The 17,159-nt window shown below is 42.8% G+C and overlaps 1 protein-coding gene across 1 annotated transcript in view; it reads right to left on the bottom strand.

The window, feature by feature from the left end:
* The window catches only part of CLYBL (citramalyl-CoA lyase), a 99,902-nt gene that overhangs the window by 22,434 nt on the left and 60,309 nt on the right, over positions 1-17,159 (bottom strand). The window contains exons 3-5 of the mRNA XM_047755823.1: positions 6,485-6,673; positions 2,478-2,579; positions 669-762 (exon numbers count right to left, since the gene is read on the bottom strand). Coding sequence (XP_047611779.1) covers positions 669-762; positions 2,478-2,579; positions 6,485-6,673 — 385 coding nt within the window. The remainder of the gene's footprint in view (positions 1-668; positions 763-2,477; positions 2,580-6,484; positions 6,674-17,159) is intronic.

The raw sequence follows: 17,159 nt of genomic DNA, 5'->3' as shown, positions 1-17,159 counted from the left end.
CTGCAAAGGAAAAGCTCCTGGCTTCGGGTCACTTGGACTGTGGTTCTCCAAATGCTTTGTGGCCTTGGCCTCTTTTCTAGATGCACTCACGGCCTCTCGTTATACGTGTGCCCAGACCAAAGACACAGTGCCCGAGGAATGGGGGAGGCTGTTGAAAACAAGCACACTATCTCAATAAATATTTCATAGTAAAGAAGCTCTGAAATATATTTTAGGGAGAATTTAAGATCAATTTTAAATAATATTTCATGCTGTACTGAATGTAGAAAATGATTCATTAAAGCAGTGTGAAATGTCCTTAAATTTGTGTTAGAAGCCTATGCAGCCCTCGGACTGATGGGAAAACAACATTTTAAGCAACAGAGAGGTTGTTCACATAATGTACTTATTGTGAACAAAGTAGAAGTCATATATACCTGAACCCGTCTGAGGTCACAACAGTGTTTTATTAGTTATTTTATAAATGAACGGAAGTGATGACGTCGTGTGCTGGACAGGACAGCTATGAGGTGCCCTAAATTATCAGGAAGTGTTGCCCACTCAGCTGAACAACCATTGTCATGATTGGCAAATATATACTGTCATGTTTGTCCCTTCGTGAAGGGGCCAAGAAAAAATATATACACATAGGCACGGAGAGAATGAGAAGAGAAACGTGTCTTTGACACCTATGCTGGCTCGAAAGTCTTCTCCTCCAAAAACGACTGCATCTAGAGAAAGACCCACTTGAGGCCCATTCTTTAGAGCTTCTTCACACACGGCCTGTAAAAGAGCAGAACAGAACCAGAGCTCACAGAAACGCACGCATTAAAGAGAAGCAGCGTGGTATAGCTCAGTAATAGAACCATCCAACTCTCAGCACAGTTTGGCTGAAAGCAGTCCTGAAAATGCAATCCCGATTCAACCCTTTTGAAAGGTACTTAGTACTGTCCAAGGTACGTATGTTGCATGTATTTGCTTTGCTTAACGGATTAAATTAATACAGCTATGAGTATAAACGTAGTTAAATGATGTACAAACTGTAGTTCATCCAATCCCTAGAGAAATTTGCAAGGTAACTCATTTTGATTGGACTATAACATTTCTATTTTTCCAGAATCTGTTTTTGCTTTAAGAGACCCTCCGATAATAAACTTGAAAACACAGGAGAAAAGGAAAGAATTTTTAAATCAAACTAAGTGGCTTATTTGCATTGGGATCAAGGTTTCTCAGTAAATGGTCTCAGGATTAAAGACATGCATTACAAAAATCTGCAGCTCCAGAGGGGAAAATAAAAAATGCAACAAGTCCTCCAAGATGTAGTAATAAGCAACGTGGAGGCTTCTGGGTAAAAATGAAGATGAGTGACCGCCGCCGCCGCCGCCGTCGACACAACTATGACCCTCCAAAGGCGGAGATTCAGTATGCTGATATGTGTGGGTGGGGAAGACATGGGGAATAGGTGAGGACACTGGTGATTAATTTCAGGGGCTGTGTTTCTAAGTATTTTATGAATAAAATGGTGAATCAGCACTTAAAATGAAATCACCGTATGAATCTAGTTGCATCTGAGAACCACGCGCGTTGATTATATCCTCAGAATTCTAGGGCAGGCTGGAAGAATCAGCGGCCAGGGGTGTAAATATGCTGATCACGAGGCCCGAAGCAGCTCCCCAAACATTTGCACTCGGCTCCTCCTGCACGGTCCAGTAGGTCTCAAAGTTTCCTCTCGGAGCGTCTGCTCACAGTCTCCCTCCAGTCCAGTTCAACTATCTGTTTTTGTTTTCAGGTCTCTCTTCTCTTCTGCCCTCTGAGATGGGGTGCTACAGTGCTGTTCACAGGGCAGGTGGCACGGGAGGCATGTTTTGGAAAACCGTTTAAATGGCCAGTGATGAAGAAGAAACAAGCTAGCTATGAATTTGTTAAAGCCAATAGTTTAATGCATACAATGGTGAAAATGCGTGGCTCAGCTAATCTTCCTGAATATATATTAGGAGGTATTTTACGTTCTAATGTGGCAAAGTGAAATAATATACTACAAGCTACTGTGTATACTAACCCCAAAATAGTAATCTTCTCTATTAGACATTATAATGTTGCTACAAAGAGGCCTGAAAATTTCCCAATAAAAGGCAATTGTTACAAAAGAATACATGAAAGTTATTTCATAAGAGTGACAAATGCTCATGTACATTTATTTTATAAATGTAATAATCCACAGCAAAGATCTACAGTGATTATTTGATTAGAATTACTGATAGGAGTATATAAATGTTTTGTTTAAATAGTCAGGACCAGGAAGTTTTTCCTTGCTATTTAGCCAATTTCTCTGTTCACAACCTTGTTTGGGGTTATTACAGACAACAAATAGTGCTCCAGGTTTACTTAACTCACAGATCTTTTTAGAAAGATATTTTAAGTAGGTGTTAAAATGGAAAACAAAAGTCCTCTGTATATAATAAAATACTAACTTGTTAGCTACGTTATGGTTTTCTTACCTTAAAATTGAGCAAACCCATTGCAGTTTCCACAAAAGGGATTAAATTCATAGGTTGTTCAAGTTTGCGGCCTTTTAAGTAGAGTGAAAATTTGTCTGAAAACTAAAATAAAAAGTGTCACAGGTGATTAGAGGGAGAAACACGTACAATCATCGAGCTGTAGAATACAAGTAGTATTTAAGTCTTTGACCTGAGGCAGTAATATCCCAGCCTCTTTCGTCCACAGTAAAGAATTTAAAAAAAAGAAAGAAAAAAAGGAGAAAGACCAAAGAAAAAAGGTAACAAAGTTCCCACCAAACTAAATAGTAAAACCCCAAGCATGATAATTTTTTTTTTCTTCCTGAAGGAGCAATTTGAGGCCTAGGAGTTAGAGGTGGAAGGAGAGATTCTTGAGTTTAGAGGCTTTCCTTGAAAACATATTTGCTGAAGACCTTTCGCCTTCACGTCGTTCAGCGCAAGTGGCAGCCCCTAAAACAATGCAGGCTTGCTCTACCTGCCATTCCGTTTTTGTTTCGGACCCAGCACGGACCCCAGTGTAACTGTTCAGCAGCCTTCTACATGGAATCCATATGATTCATTATAGTAACACTGCCCTTTGTTCAGAGGTTTTTCTTCATAATTTTTTAGCTTACCTAGGAAGACCTTAAAAAGGAAGTTTAATTCTTTGAAGACCAAAGCTCGCCAATTTTTTCCATGAGACCAGTTCACAGCGAGCTCTGTACTGCCAGTGGGGTAGCCCAAATTCCAAAATCTATCATCTGGAAACATACAAAAGCTCTTGCACAGATCTCCCCCCACCCCTTTCAAAGAGGGGGGAAAAAAAAAAAACACACACACACCACACTCTAAATTGTAAATCTATTATGTCTATCTAGATCTAATAAGATGTGGGGAGATAAAACACACACTCACAGGTATGATAAAGATATTTTTGTAAATAAAGATGAAAACATATATATCCATTTTAAATTTAAGGAATATTCAGCCATTAATGGATATCAAAGGAAAAGGGAATTTTAATCATCTCTCCCTTCAGTCTCAGTTGGGTAAATCATATCTAAGAGATTTGCATAAATATAAACCATCAAAGACTTTTCATCTTCAAAGGGGGTTTCAAGACCCTATAAGCTTTGTACTGTAATCATCGCAGGTCACCACCCTGCAGGAATAGGGCTGCTATGGCAACATAAAAAAACTAATGCTTAAGGCTTAGCATAATATTCTGACTAATAGAAAGGAAACTCATTTTAAAAGCTGGCAGCCTATTTACCAGAAGCAGGATTAGAGGTGTTATTTCCCCTTTTAGCTGCCCCCTCCTTGCCTGTGCAGCCCCCCCTCCCCCCAAAATCTAATCACTGGGATCTTTAAAAAGCTTTTGAGCAATTTGCAGTAACTTTACAATTAGGCTAAAATAAATCACAGCTTTCAGTAATGAAGAATTATTCCCAGTCGCTTCCACTGCCCCCTCCCTTCCTCCACCACCACCATCACCTCCTTAGAAACTTTACAAGGGAAGGAAGAACGCAACCAAAATAGCAAGAACGAAGGGAAGGCTACAATTTAAGGGGACAAAATGTATAGTATTCCATGAAAACGAAAATAAAACATAACTTATGTCACCTTTAAGCTAAAAAATGGGTAGTAAAATACTAGTGGTTTTGGTGTTTACCTATGCATTGGGGGAAATTTTTTTTTTCTCGTTAAAGAAACACCAAACTTGCCACGTTACTAGCTCCGTTTTTGGTGGTAACAGTTCTAACTACAAAAATCGTAAAGTTGAGAACTAGGAAAAGCCTGTGCAATATAGTCCCTGTTCCTAGTGAGAAAAATCCCTAATGCCTTTTGTTTTTAAGCCAATAGGGGGCATTTAAAAATTAAATATTCTAGCCCATCCTCCTCCTCCTCCTCCCCTTCTTTCTTAAAAAATTGCATTAAGTACTAACACAAAAGGTAACTAGTGGAGAAGTTTCAATTAATTTTTTCAAAAGGAGACGATTAAATGTTTCCGGCCTGGTAAAGTGTTCATTTCAGCGAGGTGGAGGGGACTGGGGGGGCGGGGGGAGGAAAAGAAGGGGGGACCATCACAAAGAGATTGGGGAGGAGATGAAGTAGCAGGGCTCAGCAATTCTTTCAATTCCAGTGCACACCCAATAGTGTGTTGGAAGAATGCGCCCTGTTCGGGATTTGTGGGAGAATTGTCCCGCGACAAAGGAGGCCGAGTCACGCTTGTTATAGTCCAATAAGCCGTGCCAGTCAAACAAGAACCCACACTAGCGACAAAAGGCCAGCAAGAGATTCTCACACAAAAGAAAACAAGGAAGCCCATCTTTCAGTTGTGCATCAGGCTCTGGGTTTTATGCTTCACATAAATACAAACGGAGAGGAAAAAATAAACAGCCCCAAAGACTTCTGGTAACTAGAAATCCTATTTAGATTGCTGTACGTTCACTCGCATCCAAGGATTTAAAATAGCGAGCAGAAGCCGCGGCTGAAGGCCGGGCAGAGTCCTCAAGTGGGGGTGATGACGGTGATACACAGGCATTAACTACGAGACCAAAAGAGAACAGTGACTTCAGATTCCATTTCAATCAACTTAAGACACAGTCGAATGGGGTAGGAGCCCGTGAGGACCCTCAGCTGCCATCACCAGGATCTCCCAGCCTCTGAGGGGGGAGCTTGACGAGGAGAACTCCAGTTGAGAAAGTAAATACGGGCGGGTGAACGCAGGGCTTCAGAAAGACACCAGTGCCCTGCTGTCTTGCAGGGAAATAAGGGCAGCTTTGTAGGCAATGCTAAACCTTCCACTGGCTACGTTAAAAGAGTAAGATGAAACAGGTAAATGTAATTTTAATAATAGCTTTAGTCAAACCAATATATCTGAAATGTTATCCTTTCAACATGTAATCCACATAAATTACTGAGATAATTCACATTCTTTTTGGGGGGGGGGCGGGTAGGGTGCTATGAAGTCTTCAGAGTCTCCTGTATATTTTACACGAGCAAGCACATCTCAATTTGGACTGGCCCCATTTCAAGTGCTCAGTGGCCACACGTGGCAGGCAGCCACCACACCAGGAAGCCCAGGGCCAACATATCTACCTGCACTCAGAAGGTGAGTAGTTTCTCTGAGGACCACGACTAGAACCTGGTGTATCACTACAGCTGCAGCCACAGCCTGAGAGATCACCCCGGATGTGGCGTCAAAGTCCCCACTGTCATGTGCCCTTCCCACCCTTCTGGCGCCTGCATGTCACAGGCCCTCCACCCCAGAGTAGCTCAGTGGAACCGTATTTTATTCAGCTGAGATCTGCAGAATCACAGCAACCCCGACAAAAAATCTAGCCTCTCCCCACACCCCTTGCTTTAACAATTAAAACAATCATAGTATAATTAGGCCCATTTCAAAGTTTTCTTAAGTAATTTGACATGCCAGGGTTTTATTGGCTGAAGAGTCGGTCATGAAACACACACACCTGTCAGCAATTTAAAAAAGACGAACTAGAAAACTGCTCAGGAAATAATATCTGTGTTAATTAAAACCACTAGTTAAAAGCTTCCTGTCTCTTCCCCTAGGTGCCCTAAGGAGTGACCTTTTCCTCTCCTCCTCGAGGTTCATTTTCTCCTTCTCAGCTAATGTGCTTTTGCTGTCTGTGATGACTTCAGATGAACCTGCCTAAGAGCCATGCATGTCACTGGAGGAGGGTTAGGGCCTGGCTGGGTGTCGTCTCAGGTAAGCTACTTTCCAGGGATTGCTCTGGAGGACGCTGTTCTGTCTAAACCACAGACCCGTTTCGGCAGCAGAAGCCTCATTTAAGTGTTGAGCTGTCCCACTGAACACTTAGGACGGAGCCAGGTTCTTGTATGAAGGAAATGGTCTGGGCTCATAGCTTTTTCCCTTTCTCTCTGCTCATGCCTTCCAAAACCTGGCACACCCAACTCCTGCCTTTCAGCTACTGCTTCTCAGCCGCACCCGAGTCCTCAACTGAAGCAAAGCATGAGTTACTCACCCACCGGATTTCTTCAGGACCTTCCACCTTTGGGAGCATCAGGCTGGAAGGAAGGACCCGGGACTGCAGGAGGACCTCCAGGTCTTCTTCAGCCAGACCACTGGACACCGAGTTGATTCTCACACACTTTTCAGTTGGGCCCAGATCAAAGTCTTCAAGAGTTTTCACTATTCTCAATCGAGCTTCATTCTGTGAGCATAGATTAAAAGGTACCTCCTAAGTTTATTCATCAACAGAGGAAACCATCAAACCATCCGTGAAACTGTTTTATGGATTCAGAGTCTGAGCACTGTTACTATGTCCACCAAATAAATGGTATTTGAAATGAGTTGTCTACTCTGATGGGCAAGGGATTGATTTCCAGACCTCATGCAACATGACTATAGCAGAGATGACAGCCACCGTAATGCATGCTGGAGAGCCCTGAACCAGCAGTCTCATCGTGCTCAGCAGTATCACTTTCCCATTGGAAAGGTACAGTAATTAAGAGGCAACATTTATTGAGTATTTACTAAGCGCCAGGCATGGTGCTAAGTGCTCTACCTACATTTTCTCATTTAATAAACATAAGAAACTGGATAATGTGGGTTAATTGTAGTGCTGACTGCCAGCATATTCACATTAGGGAAAAAATAAGGGTTTGTTTTTCTCTTTCCACATGCTTCATATTTTTTTATTCACTTAAAAATATTTTTTTTGCAACTGAGTTGAATCTTGACATTCAATTAAGAAGGCGCTCACAGGAAAATGACACTCCACGCTATGAAAAAGCTCTAGCTTATTCAGATGGAAGGCAATAACATCACCAAGAAATTCCTTCATGAAGAGGTAGACAAATACGTTTCTTTCCTTTGATTTGACAGTCTTTGCTCCATAGTTAAGAAAAGCTGAAAGGTTGAAAGTCTGCTTCAGTGTCTGAACTGTGTCCCCAGAAAAACTGTATGAAACGAAACATGCAATTTATTGGCTTTGAGTTGGGGGGTGATGACGTGGGGGGGGTAGGGTGGGGAGAGAGGAATGCACTGAGGGGGTGGGGGCTGGAATCAAGAGAAAGAAAGCACTTGGGGTCATTACTTCCTGCCAATTTCAGTTTCAAAAACAAATTCCTCCAACTTGCCAACAGCCCTCAACAAATTCTCATTGTCAGAATGAACACGTATCAAAAGTAGTTTCATTTGGAAAGGGTTTTTATGATACTCATAAAACTTTAAAGCGTCTCACTGGTGATGAATGTGGTTTGAAAAGAAAAAAAAAAGTCTTAACAATATATGGCCATTTGAACATCAGTAGTTATTTAGGAAAATAACAAACCAAAGCAGAGAGAAAGAAGAATTACTTGAGCCAATACTGAGCCTACGTCCAATCAAGGAGACAAGCCAGGATAGTAGAGTTAAACCAGACGGATGTAGGTCTACCTCGGGTGGAAGCGGGGAAGGTGTCCGAATTGGTCTGAGTTAAACCGAGTGAGGAAACTAGCTTAGAGGGGTCAGGTCAGGTGGAAACAGAGCGCAGAGGAGCCGTTTAAGGCAGCTCTGGGAGTCCCGACTTACTGAGCTCTGGGTGCCAACAATCAGGCCAAGCTTAGACAAAAGCGCGAGAGAGCGCCTACTAGCTAAAGTGAGAGAGGATGCAGCCCGCAGTGGCTTGGTCCCGCACCACGCTGTGGGCCTCCGCAGCCATGAAACACATCCACTGGCTCCACCACGCCCTTTTGCTACAACCACGGACTAGGAAAGTCCTGAAGGTGAAGAGTGGAAGCCCGCTCAAGAGTCTGCGCTTCCTGCTGGTATCCGATCCCTGGCCTCAGAGGACCTCAGATGTGCTATGCTCCGCGCAGCCTGACACGGCTAAAAACTTGGGACGGTGAAGCTCAGAAATGCTTCAGCTTCCAGGTTTCCTTTCAGGAGCAGGCCGGGCCTGTTAAAGGGCGTACTGGGACAAAGGGAATGGAAAATGGAAGGGAACTAGATCGTTTAGGCTGAAGCGCATTTTAAAACATGAGTTATTTGAATCATCGTCTCCATTCTCTAGTTTAATCTGCATGTGCACTCATGGATGCAGGATCCCTGGCAACATCGACTTCCTAAATTGTTAATGCTGGTGTCAAACAAAATCTGACCTCTAAGCTATTTAGTTGTTTCACTTGGACGTGGAGCGGACTGTTTGTTCAAAGCTCATGTTCTAAACCTGTTTGTGATTTTTATCTAAAGTCAGATTGCCATGGTTTCAGCACATTCTGGTTTGCTTAGTAAAATCCAGCCCTTGTAAAATTGGCTGCAAATGAAGGACCCCATTCCAATTTTAGGCATAATCTGATTAGTACTTTTCATGTTATAACAATGAGCAGTGAATACTCAGCATTTTATTAGACTTTTTTTTTTTTTTTTCCCCTCTTTCTGGCTCAGAATTAAAACCAAGCTCTTTCCACTTCACCATTCTGTACTTTTCCAAGAAGAGACGATGGCTTTGGAGGTATAGTGCCGTACAACACTCTTATTAACAGGCTGTTGCTTGTGGCAATTTACATAAACGAAGTGTGCATCTCTCTGCTAATATGTATCCCAAAATATCCAACAACTTCACTGATTTACACCAACGAACAAGCATGTTGATTTTTTTTTTCTTTTTGGTATTTTAATGGTGAAATATGTTACTGTGCTAGCAAACACACCCATGCCATCTGTTGGGTGAGAGGAAGGCAGTTTCTAAGAACAATTAAGTTTAGTCCTGGGTGTTCAGCTAGAGAGAGCCACAGTCCACCAGTTGTGAAAGGAAAGCAATTCTGCTCATGCTGTTTTCTCTCGCTCACACAGACCTTACTTCTTGCTACTCTCTTACTTCTCTCTTACACCTCTCTCCTCTCCACCGCCTCGCTCCCTTCACACTTTCATTCTCTTTTTCTCTGGCTCCTGTTTGGCCATGACCATCCTTCCAAGTTCCATCTCATTAGGGGGATTAGTGAGACGCGCGGCCTGGCAGACGCCACCTTCTCAGAAGGGCTCTCGGGTGATCTGCTGAGATTATTGGGAGCTAAGTGCTCCCTGGAGAAAGAAGGAAAAGGAAATGAAAGCAAAAAAGAGGCCACTCAAACATGACCTTTTTGGGAGGTGTGGCAGGGGTCCTGCCATTCTTGGTAGCAAACCAGGATGGTCAAGATGAGGTTTCGAAGGAGCTGCATTCTAAAGGTGTTAACACTCAAGGGTGGCCTTGGCGAGCATGTCTCAGGGTGGATGAACTTGTCCTCTGACAGCCTGAGAAGGGGGAATAATGAATTTCAGGCCTTCATCACCTTCATCAACAGTTACGTTTGGTTTTTTGCAGAGGCTAATTACCACCCTGTGTTCTGCAGCAGGTTTGATTTCAGAGGTGGGCTGTGCAAAGGGCACAGGGGAGGTTGGCCCAGGTCAGTGTCTTCACAGGCCCGGGGTTCTAAAAGGTGGTGTTACCAAAGTTCCCACATTCAATCGATATTTCGTGCCATGGGCTGCTCAGTGCAGTGGACCAGTGGTTAATAAACTTGTCCTTATCCATAAGCCACCGTATTATGTGACTCTGTCTGGGCCAGGAACCAAGGCGTGCTATGATTTCAGAGACCTGCTTCTCATCACCTGGGGAAGAGACACGCTCTGCTGACGTAAGAAAGCGGATAAATCAACCGTCACCGAGACCTGCAGACTCCGAAATTAAAGGAGAAAATATGCGTGCAGTTGGTTCAATTGGCACCCATTAAAGCTAATAACTAATCATCCTCACAAGTTTCTAGCTCAGAATGATCAAATCTGCAAAGAAAACAACATCCGTCCACTTTTACACTCCAGTGGAAGAGGTGGTCCCTCGCGGCGGGGCGGCACAGTCTCGCCATCTGGAGAATAAATCGAGTGTGAAGTACAGTATAGTTTGGGACCAGGCTCCGTGGCGGCAGCTCAGCAGTCAGTTCATTAGTTCCAAACTTCCAGGGATTAGAGCGGCATCAATTCTACTGTCGGATAGGAAGAGACAGACAGGATACGAGATTCAAGGAGGATTGTGACAACCAGGAGGAGCCCCTTGGGCTTATTTATAAAACTACAAAGTATAAACATACCCAAATAAGTGTCTTAAATAATAGCATTATCACAGTTTCATAACATCTGAATTAACACCTTTCTCTCCGTCCACGTCCACCCCTAAACCCTGTATGTTAACGTACAGTTGTTTTCAGAGGAAATAGCAGAGACGAGCCTGGATGCAACAGGAGCACAGCGAGAAAGCTGCGAGGGCAAAATGAGATTTGGTGATGAGGAAATACGGGAGGCTTTCTAGGCTCTGGGAAGAGGCATAACCTTTGTGATTTTTAAAAGATGAGCAATTAATAATTTCATCCTAAAAGGCCAATTGCCATGTCACATATTCAAAAACATGAGTGGATTCTGTCTTTTCTGAATCTGTCCATCTCACCTCACTGCCATTTTATCTAATTCATATGAAGATGTCATAGGCACGGACTGGAGCACATTTTGGGCAGATGGGCTTGATGTGAACATCTACATGAAATGATTTTTTTTAAAATTTTGAGATTGTTTGGTTTAAAACAAAAAGTTCTGATGAATTGTTCCATTTAAAGATCTCCTTTTTCATGTAGCTTCTTTTTATACATTTCTATTAAAAAAAAAAGTGCCCATAACATGCCATCATTAGTAAATTACTGCATTTTTCTTATAAATGGATAAAAATGTATTATAATCACAGACTCCTGTAGTGATTGCATTAGAAAAAAAAAAAAACAAATTCTCATTCATTATTACAACGTGGTGGTATTTCTTTAGGCTAGGTGATAGTGTTGGGCTTTCTATCCCCTTGTTCTTCCCTATATGAAAAAAAATCCTGAGTTGCCTGTTTTTGGAAGAAAAAAACAAAACTCTACAGCAATGTCGAACATACTATGAGCTAACTGGTTTAAAATTTCATTCATTGACGGAGTTCCTGTGGTGGCTCAGCAGAAATGAATTTGACTAGGACCCACAAGGATGCACGTTCAAGTCCTGGCCTGGCTCAGTGGGTTAAGGATCCAGTGTTGCCGTGAGCTGTGGTGTAGGTCGCAGACACGGCTTGGATCTGGCATTGCTGTGGCTGTGGTGTAGGTCAGCAGCTATAGCTCTGATTTGACCCCTATCCTGGGAACCTCCATACGTCCAAAGATGTTGGCCCTAAAGGACAAAAAATAAAATAAAATTTCATTCATTGATAATACCAAAAGCACAGGTGACAAAAGAAAAAAATACAAACTGAACTTCATGAAAATTTTTAAAAGACACTATCAACAGAGTAAAAAGAATGGGAGAAAATACTTGCAAACCATATATCTGATAAAGGAATACATATTCAGAATATATACAGAACTCTTAAAACTCAATATCAAAAAAAATCCCCAAACACAATTCAAAAATGAGCAAAGGACTCAGATATTTCTCCTAAGAAGATGTACAGATGGCCAATAAGCACATGAAAAGATGCTCAATATCACTGATCATTAGGGAATGCAATGCAAATCAAAATTACAATGAGATACCGCCTCACACCCATAAGGATGGTTACTATCAAAAAAAAAAAAAAGTGGGAAGATGTGGAGAAATTTGAACTCTTGTGCACTCTTGGTAGAAATGTAAAATGGCACAGCCACTACAGAAAATTGTATGACGCTTCCTCAAAAAATTAAAAACAGAATTACCATATGATGTGGCAATTTCACTTTTGGGTAAAGACCCGAAAGCACTGAAAGCAGGTCTGGAAGAGATGATTTGTACCTCCATTTTTATAGCAGCATTATTCATAATAGCTAAAACAGAGATGCAACCCAAGTGTCCACTGAAAAATGGATAAGCAAAATGTGTTAAGGACACACAATGGAAAATTATTTAACTTTAAAAAGGAAGGAGGAGTGCCCGCAGTGGGTTAAGAATCCAGCTGCAGTGGCTCAGGTCACTGTAGAGGCTTAAGGGGTTTAATCCCTAGCCAGGAGCAGTGGGTTTAAGGACCCAGCATTGCTGCAGCTGCAGCATAGGTCGCAGCTGCAGCTTGGATTCGATCCCTGGCCTGGGAACTGCCATATACTGTGGGTGCAGAAGGAAATTCTGACACACACAACAGCAGGTGAAAACCCTGAAGACATTACACTAAGTAAAATAAGCCAGTTACAAAAAGACATACTGTTTGATTCCACTTAAATGAGAGCTTAGAGTAGTCAAAATCATAAAGACAGAAAGCAGAATGTGGTAGCCAAGGGCTGGCTGAGGGGAATGGGGAGGTACTGGGTTTTTTTCTTTTTATGGCAGCACCTGTGGCACACGTTAGTGTCTGGGCTAGGGAATCAGAGCTGTAGCTGTAGGCTGACACCACAGCCACAGCAATGCAGGATCCAAGTCACATCTGTGACCTACACTACAGCCACAGCAACAATGGATCCTTAACCCACCCAGGGAGGCCAGAGATCCAACCTGCATCCTCATGGATGCTATGTTGGGTTCTTTTTTTTTTTTTTTTTGCCTTTTCTTGGGCCGCTCCCACGGCATATGGAGGTTCCCAGGCTAGGGGTCCAATCAGAGCTGTAGTCTCCGGCCTACGCCAGAGCCACAGCAACGCAGGATCCGAGCCACGTCTGCGACCTACACCACAGCTCACGGCAACGCCGGATCGTTAACCCACTGAGCAAGGGCAGGGATCGAACCCGCAACCTCATGGCTCCTAGTCGGATTCGTTAACCACTGCGCCAGGACGGGAACTCCAATATGTTGGGTTCTTAACCCGCAGAGCCACAATAGGAATTCTGGGAGTTATTGTTAATGGGCACAGAATTCCAATTTTACAAGATTAAGAGTTATAGGAATAAATGATGGTTGTATGATAATATGAATATATTTAATAACCACTAAATGGCACAGTTAAAAATGGTTAAGATGGTAAATTTTACATTATTTGATCAAAATAAAAACAGAAAAAATTTCATTTATTGATTTCATTCTACAAACTATTACATTCCAGGCACTCTGTTTACTCTAAAGCCATAGATTTTGGTAGGGCAAAGTTTTTGGTGTGCTAATAATGAAAGATCCTTTAGAACACAAGTTTATTAAGATGCCAAATCAGCTTCACTCAAAGGACTAAGAAGGCTCAGGATGTGTGTGGGTGGATGCAGTGACAAACAAGTAGCTCTGAGTCTCTGTTGACAATTCTTTTGGGTATATTCCTAGGAGCAGAACTGCTGACCCACACAGTAATTCTGTACTTAGCTTTTTGAGGATTCACCAAACTGTTTTAAACAGCGGTTGCACGATTTTACATTCCCATCAGCAATGTATCAGAGTCCCAAATTTTTCCACACCCTTGCCGACAACTGTTATTTTTTCTTTAGTTTGTTTTTGATAATAATCATCACAGTGGGTATGATATAATATCTCATTGTGGTTTTAATTTGAATTTCTCTAATGATTAACAATGTTGAGTATCTTTTTATGTGCTTATTGGCCATCAGCATAATATCATCCTCATCTTATGATGGATAAACCCACTGTGAGCCCAAAATACCATAAGTTGAAAATGCATTTAATATACCTAATCTATTGAACATCATAGCTCAGCCTAGGCTACCTTAAATGTGCTCTGAAGACTTAAATTAGCCTATGATAGGGAAAAATTACCTAAACATGAGTATCTCATATAATTTATTGACTACTGTATGAAAGTGAAAAACTGGCTGTCTGGGTAGAGAAGGGTTGCAAGTGTATCAACTGTTTTGTTTTGTTTTTAATTTTAGGGCCACACCTGAGGCATATGGAAGGTCCCAGGCTAGAGGTCCAATTGGAGCTATAGCTTCTGGCCTATGCTACAGCCACAGCAATGCCAGATCCTTACTGAGCAAGGCCAGGGATGTAACACTAGTCCTCATGGATACTAGTCAGGTGCATTACCGCTGAGCCATGACGGGAACTCCGCAAGTGTATCAACTGTTGACCAGTGTATCAGTATCGTGGTAACATTGCTTACTGGGAACTGTGGCTCACTGCCGAAGTTCAGCATCACAAAAAAGGATCTGACCACATTGACTAGGAAAAGATCATAATTCAAAATTCAAAGTAAGGGTTTTACTGAATGCGTATTGCTTTTGCACCATCATAAAACTGAACCACTCTAAGTCTGGGACCATCTATATGTACTGTCTTTGGAGAAATGTCTATTCTAGTCTCTTGCCCATCAAAAAAAAATGGGTGGTCTTGGAGTTCCCGTCGTGGCACCGTGGTTAACGAATCCGATTAGGAACCATGAGGTTGCGGGTTTGATCCCTGGCCTTGCTCAGTGGGTTAAGGATCTGGCATTGCCATGAGCTGTGGTGTAGGTTGCAAAGATGCGGCTTGGATCCTGCGTTGCTGTGGCCCTGGTGTAGGCCGGCGGCTACACCTTCAATTCAACTGCTAGCCTGGGAACCTCCATATGCCGCGGGAGCGGCCCAAGAAAGGGCAAAAAGAAAAAAAAAAAAAAGGTGGTCTTTCGGTTGTTGGGTTATGAGTGTTCTTTAAAACACTCATATATTTTAAATATATTTTACATATTAAATTCTTTTTTTTTTTGTCTTTTTGCTGTTTCTTGGGCCACTCTCGTGGCATATGGAGGTTCCCAGGCTGGGGGTCCAATCAGAGCTGTAGCCACTGGCCTACGCTACAGCCACAGCAACTCGGGATCCGAGCCGCATCTGCGACCTACACCACAGCTCACGGCAACGCCGGATCGTTAACCCACTGAGCAAGGGCAGGGACCGAACCCACAACCTCATGGTTCCTAGTCGGATTCGTTAACCACTGCGCCACGACGGGAACTCCACATATTAAATTCTTATCAGACATAGGATTCACAAACACTCTCTCTCATTCTGTGGGTTGTCCTTTCACTTTCTTGATGGTGTCCTTTGATGCATAAAAGTTATAATTTTGCCTAAGTCCAATTTATTGATTTTTTTCTTTTGTAGCTTGTGCTTTTGTTATCATTTTGAGATCAATGCCTAACCCAAGGTCCAAAGAGTTACACCCATCTTCTGTCTTCTGCCTCCCTGTCTCCTTCTGATAGTTTTATGGTTTTAACTCTAACATTTAGGCTTTTGATATATTTTGGGTCTACATATTTGTGTAGGATATGAAGTAGAGACGTTTGTGATATCTTTATTTTGTGGTTTCAGTCTTTATCTCTCATCAAAGTGCAATGAAAATCCCCTGGGAAGAGAAAATTCAAGTGGAAAGAAGGGGCTTGTTTCCATCAGACTTTTCACTTGGCTTTGCCCTAATCCCTGACTGGTGGTTGGTGGTGTTTGGCCCTCCCATTGCCAAGGCTATATCCATCACCTTCCGCCTCGCTCTTCCTCTTTTACTTTGACCTTCCCCACCTGCTCCTAATGGATTTTCCTCAACTGTGTGTGACAGGCCTTGTGTGGGTTTTGTTTGCTTTTGTTGTTGTTTGTTTTTGGAAGATGTTGCCAGACTTGCCCATAAGCTTCTGAGGGACTGAAAACCCAAACCTATAGGGAAAGGAGGAGCTCGTCCTGGGAAGACAGGCATAGCAACCTTTGTTTTTTTTACATTTCTTGTTTACTTTATGATTTAATAGTGAGGCTTGAGGTTTTGAGGAACATTTTGCACACAACTCTTTAAAAAGACAGTGTTTGCTTTCCTTTTTCTTTCTTTTTTCTTTTTTTTGTGTGTGTCTTTTTGCCATTTCTTGGGCCGCTCCCGCGGCATATGGAGGTTCCCAGGCTAGGGGTCGAATCGGAGCTGTAGCCCCCAGCCTACACCAGAGCCACAGCAACGCGGGATCCGAGCCGAGTCTGCGATCTACACCACAGCTCACGGCAACACCGGATCCTTCACCCACTGAGTAAGGGCAGGGATCGAACCTGCCACCTCATGCTTCCTAGTCGGATTCATTAACCACTGTGCCACGACGGGAACTCCAGCGTTTGCTTTCTAATGGCAATAGCAACTGCCATGCTCAGATCTGAGTGCAACTCTGGAGTCTGCATGGTCATGGCTCTGTCCACGCATTCTTTTCTTTGTTCTCACTCATTGCTTGTTCTCAGCCTCAGAGGGTTATTTCTGCTTCCAAGCAGGGTGGTAGAGGCGTAAGGAGCCATGAGATTTGTTCCAAGTGGGACAGTGTGAATGGGAATGGGGCGCTCTGGCATGCTCTCTCCAGAGGGGGCCGTTAGCCAGGTCCCTGCGATGGGCAGAATCCAGAGGACAAGGGAACAAGGTCATCATTCATGAGCTGCTGGATGTGCTTAAGGCCGAACTTCCAGATACTTGACAGCATTTAGATAATTGATAGGATTTCTCTCTCTCTCTTTTTAAGAGTTTTTGTGATTCTGAAAAGAAAATTTCCTCAGCACTAGTCTCACATTCTACCCAATGTCCCTGGGTCTGGTGCGATTAAAATTTTTCAAGGAGTAGGAGATGGATCAACTGAATGATACCCACTCTGGCGCTGGGGACAGATATGGAGAATAGGGAAAGATACACAAATCACTTTATATTGACACAAAAAGCAATAGACCAATGTATCACCTCGTGGTGATGGAAGGCCCAGAGGAGGAGAAGTAACAGCTGAAGTCAGGGGAACAGACTTAGATGGGACTGTGGGCTTAGATGCAGCAAGGAGC

This window comes from Phacochoerus africanus, chromosome 13, assembly GCF_016906955.1.
Source record: "Phacochoerus africanus isolate WHEZ1 chromosome 13, ROS_Pafr_v1, whole genome shotgun sequence".
In the NCBI taxonomy this organism is placed as follows: Eukaryota; Metazoa; Chordata; class Mammalia; order Artiodactyla; family Suidae; genus Phacochoerus; species Phacochoerus africanus.
Note: the sequence above shows the minus strand (reverse complement) of the source record. Positions and strands in the feature narration are given on the sequence as shown.